Below are 7,748 nucleotides of genomic sequence, written 5' to 3'. Positions count from 1 at the left end.
CTTGTTTCTTTTTTCTTTCTTTTTCTTTTTTTAATGGCGTCATAATTTTTTCAACGCGGTATTATGCAGATATAGATATATAAAAGAATAAATAAGATACAGGTATAGAACGATTAAATACTTAATTAATCGGATAATCCTTGAAATTTCAATTATAATCATAACGTTGAAAATTCTATCGCTGAGCGTGATTAAGGGTGCTACAAAGAAAGATAGATAGATAGATAGATAGAAAGAGAGAGGGAGAGAGAGAGAGAGAGAGAGAGAGAGAGAGAGAGAGAGAGAAATCGGGATTATTGGATTTTAATAGCATAGTAAAATTATAAGGAGCCAAATGAAAATTCAAGTTTACCTCTTCGACGTTGGTAGCATAAATTTTACACTGATTGTGCCTTGCGTTATAACGGCACGGTAAACTTTGCGTTTTAGTTTACGACTGTTGAATGTGCTAATCGAAAGTCCCGCTTATGAATGTTAGACTTTACGTTACAATTAGTTTATTTAATTAAGAAGAGTGTAGAAAAAGAGAGCAAGAGATATAGAGAGAGAAAGAGAAAGAGAGAGAAAGAGAGAGAGAGAAGGAGTGCGTACCTTGTTAAATCGAACTTTGACGACATGAAATTTAGTCATAACTCATGGGGAAAAGGATGTTACGAGTGACATGCTTACAAACGTTTTTCGTCATAACTTTATGTAGAGAGAGAGAGAGAGAGAGAGAGAGAGAGAGAGAGAGAGAGAGAGAGATATGTGAATAGATAGATGAATAAAGATAGATAGAAAACCGTGAAAGTGTTTTTGCACGTAGTCGAGGTATTTTATCGCGTAGCCAAAACGTTTTTGAATGTGAACCGAAAGGTTGAGCATACACGGTGAATAAAGCGAAGCTGAAAGTGAGCGATGGTATGGTTAACTATGGACAGTGGAAAGGGGAGAGGGAGGAAGGGAGACGAAGAATAGGACAGTTTGTTCATAATTTAACAACGATACGACGGGCGATCGGTCAGGAGCAAAGCGTAGCTCCGTCGTCGATGAACGAGCACCGTCATCGCTTCGATCTTTCAAAAGGGACTACAAATTCTTCTTTTTTATAAATAGCTATTTATATATTTATTATATTCAAAGTTCTTTTTTTCATTTCTTTTTTACTTTTCCTCTTTTTTTTTCTTTTTTGTTTTTTTTTTTAAGATAAAGAGAGAGAGAGAGCCTAAATACATCATACGTCATTTTAATCTATCTCTCCGACAAATGATTTTCTTTCGGACGATTTAAAATTGTCCATTGTCCCTTTCTCGATATTTTATTACTATCTTTCTTCTCATTGTCTGTATGAGTATCTCAGTCGGATATAACCTTGGAGAACAAAGCACACAACGATGAAGTCTCTCCAAAGAAAAAAGGTTAAAGGAGTTAGATTAATGTCCTCCTATTACGCACGACAGATTTTATTGCTAATTTGGATCATTAAGAAAACGAGGAGAACTCGAATGGCGATGACGGCAGACCGGGCGTTTTATCCTTCGGAGAATCGACCTCGTCGGACTTTTATTGAAGGATATAATTTTACCTCAAAGACAGGAAACGACAGTTATTGTAGTATGGCGACCGATGAAACGGGATCATCCTGGATTTTCTCAGGCGATCCTGTTTCACGGCAAGAGGATCATTCCGCCGTAGAACTGTCAGACGGATGTTTCTCAAATCGAACAAAAATTTTCTTGTTTTATTTCTTCTTTCCTTCTTATTTCGGCGATATCTCCTTCGGAAATGTTTTTTCGTAAATTTCGATTCCTCATTTTATATAACGTATTCATGATTGAACGATTACTTCGTTCGTTTTTAAAACGATCGTGCTTCCGTATTGATTCAAGATCAATGAATTTTAATGAATAAATTTTGATTTATCCTCGTGTAATATGAGCGTCAACAAAATGTTTCATCTTTTCATAAAGATCGATTCGAAACGTTCGACTTAACCTCGAAGTTAAGCAGGCGATAATGGATGACATAATACACGTCAAAACGTCTATCGCATGAACGGAAGAGGATGAGCCGACGGGGAGGGTTTAGAGAAGAAGCTGAATACGGCCGACGATATGGGAAAGCGGATCTTGATCGAGTTGGTAATGAATATTTTACAGGACTTCAATACCGAATTCGATCGAAAAACGATCGAAATACTCTTTGCAATTTTAATTTTTTTCCTTCCCTTTTTTGCACCTTAAGGTTTCTTCGACGATATACCAAATGCGTCGCACGATCCATACGTTCCACCGACCGTGATAGCCTTTGAAAAGGGTCGTCAGTTGCTTCCCGGCCCACCCCAACAACTTTTCGAGAAAGAATTCCAACGAATTTTCAAGGGTGAAGCACTCACCAAACCAATATCGCAGGTAATTAAAAGAGTTACTGGATTATTTGAATTCCATCGAGATCTTTCGGAATTCTATTATATTAGCAACGTTGTTCGCTAAAATTTGTAGAAAATTAACAAGCTCGAGTTTTATATAAATTGTTTATGTAATCGTGTGATCATTAACGAACGTATCGAAATTCAAAGTAAATTAATTCTTTGTTTTTTCAAAATACTATCTTTTTATCAAATAATATGTATGTATGACACGGATAACGTTAAATGTTAAAGATTGTAAATGTATAAAGGTTAACTAAATATTTTCAATTTATCCAGCTTGATTTATGGAAATATTTATATTACATTTATTAGATTAAAAATATTTTATTGTTTCAAATAAAATAGCCTGATATTATCACATTTTAAACTGCATATACCTATTAGATATTATCATAACAGAATGGAAAAATCAAGATAATAGGTCGACCCTTGATGCCACCATCACCCTCGAAAAAGCACTCGTCGTCTGGTGACTCGTATGGATGTTTTAGCAAGCACCCGACTTACTTCAGTCCTGAATTAAGAGCCAAGCCAAAGAGAGAAAGAGAAGAGCCGAATTTCAAGATACAGCCTGGGAAACTTGGTGGACCGGGTTATGCGGATATTTGTTTCAGTCCTTATCCCACTTATTTGCACGAGCCCTATGATCCCAAAGAAAGAAAGGATAGGAAGAGGGAAGGTATGATAGAGAGAGAGAGAGAGAGAGAGAGAGAGAGAGAGAGAGAGAGAGAGAGAGAGAGAGGGAGAGAGAGAGAGAGAGAGAAAAGTGCTCTGAATTAACAGCTTTTTTCGTGTCGACGTAGACCGTCCTACGTGTCCAACGTGTTTGGCCCTTTCGGTAGTTGTAATTAGGTCACGCTGCGTCGCGTCGCTTACCAGATTACATTCATTAAACGTGAAAGAGCTTGAGTGCGGTCGAAATGAATAGTATAAACTAAAATTCTCCCCATCGAGGCTGCGAAAATAAAATGAGATACTCGATGTAAGGGATTAAAAAACTCCCTCCCAAAAGAAAAAGAAAAAAGGAAAAGGAAAGGGAAGTAAAGGGGAGTAAAAAAAATATAAAGAAGAAGAAGAAGAAGAAGAAGAAGAAGAAGAAGTAATGAAAGAAAAGAAAAAGAATGATATTAACTACGAACGTACTAGTAGTATAAGAACGAGAAAGAAAGAAAAAGATGAGATAGCAGTGGATTAACGAAAAGTCGTTAAAGAGACGACGATTACGTGTGCTCTTTGCTAAGAGATTAAAATAAATGTCGGAGGATGCTGCTCAACATCCACGATGTGGATCTTTCGCACCTAAATTTTCGTCCTTTTCTTTTCCATCTAGGGTACATCCACTTCTTTCTCTTTTTAAGTTCTCTTTTCATTTTTTTAACCATACATACGTACGTACGTACGTACATATGTATGTATCACATACGTATATACATCTCTTTTTCTCTCCTCTCTCTCTCTCTCTCTCTCTCTCTCTCTCTCTCTCTCTCTCTCTTTCTCTCTTTCTTTCGCGAACGTACATAAATAAATAAGTCGCGAGAACGAACGAGCGTACTTTTTTAAAAGAGATCTTCGCTTCCGGTGCTTTATCTTCCACGTTGACAAAGTGCTCGTCGCAGAACGAGCACGCGTACCACAGCGTAGTTAAGATCGTTTTTGGCTACTTTTTGGTACCAACCCACGCTTTTCATCTTGATCCATACGATATAGTTTTCTTCTTTCGTTTTACCTTCACGTTTTAATTTCTTTTATCTTTTTTCTTTCCTTTCTTTCTCTCTCTTTCTCTCTCTCTCTCTCTATCTCTCTTTGTCTCTCTCTTTTTTAGTCCTTCGTTTTATTTTTTTTTTTACTTTCTTTTTAAGTCCCATGTGTCAAGCTCGCTTTTCCTTTCTCTTCTTTATATTTTTGTTTTCATTCTTGCATATGTGTATGCGTGTTTCAGGATGAAAGAGGAAAAAGCGAAATTCGCTTTGAACATTTTTTTCCTTCACCGGTGCCCCTTATTTTTTCTCCTCTCATATATTTACGTATGTGTCCGTGATATATATATATATATATATATATATATATATATATGCGTGTAATTTTATTTTTCTTTTTGTCGCTTTATCAACAAACATTTGCAGACGCCGCAAGCAGATATTTTGCTCGCGACGTGTCACCTTATAAACACGTTTGTTTTAACGTAGTTCAGTCAAGTAAGCGAGAGAGTTATATTATCTTGGAAGTTAACGTAACGATTTTTTAAGTGTTTCACTAAACGAGATAAGGATTATGGCAGTAAGCCGCGAACGATGTTATTTCGGCGAGAAGCGAGGGATGCAAAGTTTTAAGGAAAGTGAGAGAAAGAGAGAGAGAGAGAGAGAGAGAGAGAGAGAGAGAGAGAGAGACAGGAAGAAAGAGAGACAGGAAGAAAGAGAAAAAGAGAGAAAAAAGAAAAAGGAGAGAGAGAGAGAAAGAGAGAATTTCGTAGTTAATGCGAAATAATGGTCTCAACATTGGCCGGTGTTAGATGTAATTCTCATCGTCAATGGTGAAACCCATAATACCACGCTTTATGACCGCTTAAAGTTTCCACCTCACGGAGTAAGAAATATATATTTGAATTCTTCGAAAAGTCATTCGCATTAATTACAACAGCTTTATATTTTCACGGTATTATCAAGTAAGAACGAGAAACAACTTTTTTCTTTTTAACGTTCGTGATTTGCTTATAAAAAAGGAAAAACAAAGAAACAAAACTTCTTGAAAATTTTTAAGTAAGTCAATGTTATTAATTCAACAACCATTACTAAAACCATTCTCATTATTTTTCCTTTACTAACCTTTGATAATACTACATGTTGTGATTATATAGAGTTCTAAATTTAATATCACATTACAAGAGAGAGAGAGAGAGAGAGAGAGAGAGAGAGAGATAGGGAGAGAGGTATAATAAAAGGTACGATGACCACCCTGAGAAGACAAAGTATATAATTTACATCGAGCTACACTCTACGAGAAAATTCATAGCTCGTTGCTACGGAGTAGTTACCAAGCTAAAAGCTAATTAAGCTTTCCGTTTTCGCTGTTTGCTGTTTTCATTGCTGTCGAAAGGGAGATAGAGGGAGAGAGAGAGAGAGAGAGAGAGAGAGAGAGAGAGAGAGAGAGAGCAAGAACACATGCATCAACACAAATTTTAAGTGAAAATTACACATAGGATCCATTAACTCGTTGACGTTTCATATTCCACAGAGAGAATAGGGCCAAGTTTCTTGTCTACAAGCGCACCTCTCGATTATTTCCCACCGAATCCTTATCTCGATAAAAACCCTGGACCGACGTACGTGCGTCCAAAGGAAATTGAAGAAAAGATCATCGGTTCTGGTCATATCTACGTCCCATTTCCAAAGTCACCCGGTGGAAATCACGATGGTTGCTTCAGCAAGTTTCCGTCTTACATGAGTGAACCATATAGTCCCACAATCCCAAGAGATGCCACGACTGGACCACCATTGATCGCTGGTGGACCTGATCTACGAACAAAATATACTAACAGTATCATCAATCAGGTCACAGCTGTATCGTGTAACGCGACCAACTATCGAGAGTATCACGAACGTGTCTATCCTTTGACTCAATAAATTTTTTTTTTATTTTTCTTAATACTTTGGGTACGTGTATGCTAGTTTCTTTCTTTTTTTTTCTTTTTCGTTGTTTTCCTTTTTTCCTGTCTTTCTCTTGTTTCTGACTATTTCTCTTTTTCTTTTTCTTTTTCTTGTTTTCTGTATTTCGGTATTAAGCTCGAAACGATTTGGTAGATGCATCGATTCACTTTTAAGCTGATCGAACGGCTCGTTGTATCTTTCTCTTTCTTTCTCTCTCTCTCTCTCTCTCTCTCTCTTTCTCTCTCTCTCTCTCTCTCTCTCTCTCTCTCTCTTTCTCTCTCTCTCTCTCTTTATACTCGCACGATATACCCAAGAGCATTTTGTACAGAGGCCAATTAAACGTTCGTGTTCTCTCGATTTCCACCTGCTATCGCGAACTTTCCTAATGGATGACTCTAGCGCATTCGTAGGTAAAAACTTTCGTACAAAACAAATTGTATTCTCTCGTCGGCTCGACTTTAAATCCTTGTAATCCTCACCGCTAGGATATCCTTGTCGTCTAACTTTTACTTTTTGAAACGCATTCATTTTGATTTACAATGTATTGTTCCCTTTTTATTTTTATATTTGAACAAATATATACATATATATACATACATACATATATACATAAATACATACATACATACATACATACATACATACATACATACATACATACATATATATATATATATATATATATATATATATATATAAAGAGTAAATGTATCGTGAGATCGTAAATGTCGTCCTCCCTTCTGTTTTCCTACATCTATTTTTACGAGGAAAGGTAATACAAGTCGATGCGAACGTAAAAGGATACCCTAACTCTGTTCCCTCCTCTATTCTCGTTCTAGCTTCCTTTCAACTCCTTTTAAATCCGAATCCTTTTTAGTGACTTCATTTAGATACGGATAGTAGATCCATAGATACGTAATTTTCAAGAGTAACAACATCAATTTCAAACTACGTTCACAGCATTGCAAATGATCCGATAACCGATTTTATGTCTGAAGAAAGGATAAAGTCAATATGTGAAAGTGTTCTGATTTTCCATGAGCTAGCTGAATGACGTAAGTTAAAGAACATATAGGTGATCAGTGAATCGAAATTCTCTTCTGTGTTCTGGTAAAAGGAACGAACGGTATGGTGAGATGGAGAAGGTAAGGGAGGTGGATGACTGGGGTTCGGAGGGTTTCGTTTCCTCAGTCACGTAACTGGTCGGCACCGTGGACAAACACAATGGTGGAGAGTGCTGGGCACCCTCTTGGATTGACCGGCCCTTTCAAACTGAATCGGCTCCAAACTTACGCTAGTAATGAAATTCTAACGAACGTTCTCCGTCACCCCGGATAGACGACTACTTCTGTAGGTCGCAATTAAACGTTCCCAGCAAACAATGACTATCCGACGACAGGTTTCCTACCATATCGAATAGCTGAACCGACGAAGCCTTAGTATTTCATCAAGAGATACGTATTGGTACGTATATAATTTACCGTCTATTGTGCCTTCATATAAAACGCATTACTATAGTCTTTTATCAGCTTTGCGTCACGTAACGTATCTGGCTTCCTCTTGATCAATGATCAGATTGATATATGTAGGTATTGATATAATAAGAGCAAGCGAACGAGAATATTTGTTTATTTGATTTCCGACTCTAATAACTTATCAAGTATTCGATATCATGATGAATTCAATGATTTTCA

General features: G+C 36.9%; 1 protein-coding gene across 1 annotated transcript; it reads left to right on the top strand.

Moving 5' to 3' along the window:
* The first annotated feature begins 2,023 nt into the window (after nt 1–2,023).
* LOC122630162 (UPF0602 protein C4orf47 homolog) lies at nt 2,024–6,030 on the top strand. Its single transcript, XM_043814346.1, has 4 exons — nt 2,024–2,120; nt 2,224–2,390; nt 2,810–3,089; nt 5,642–6,030. The coding sequence occupies exons 1-4, from the start codon at nt 2,045–2,047 to the stop codon at nt 6,028–6,030; spliced, it is 912 nt and encodes a 303-aa protein (XP_043670281.1). The 5' UTR covers nt 2,024–2,044.
* The last annotated feature ends 1,718 nt before the right edge of the window (nt 6,031–7,748 follow it).

Source organism: Vespula pensylvanica, chromosome 6 (assembly GCF_014466175.1).
Source record: "Vespula pensylvanica isolate Volc-1 chromosome 6, ASM1446617v1, whole genome shotgun sequence".
NCBI lineage: Eukaryota > Metazoa > Arthropoda > Insecta > Hymenoptera > Vespidae > Vespula > Vespula pensylvanica.
Note: the sequence above shows the minus strand (reverse complement) of the source record. Positions and strands in the feature narration are given on the sequence as shown.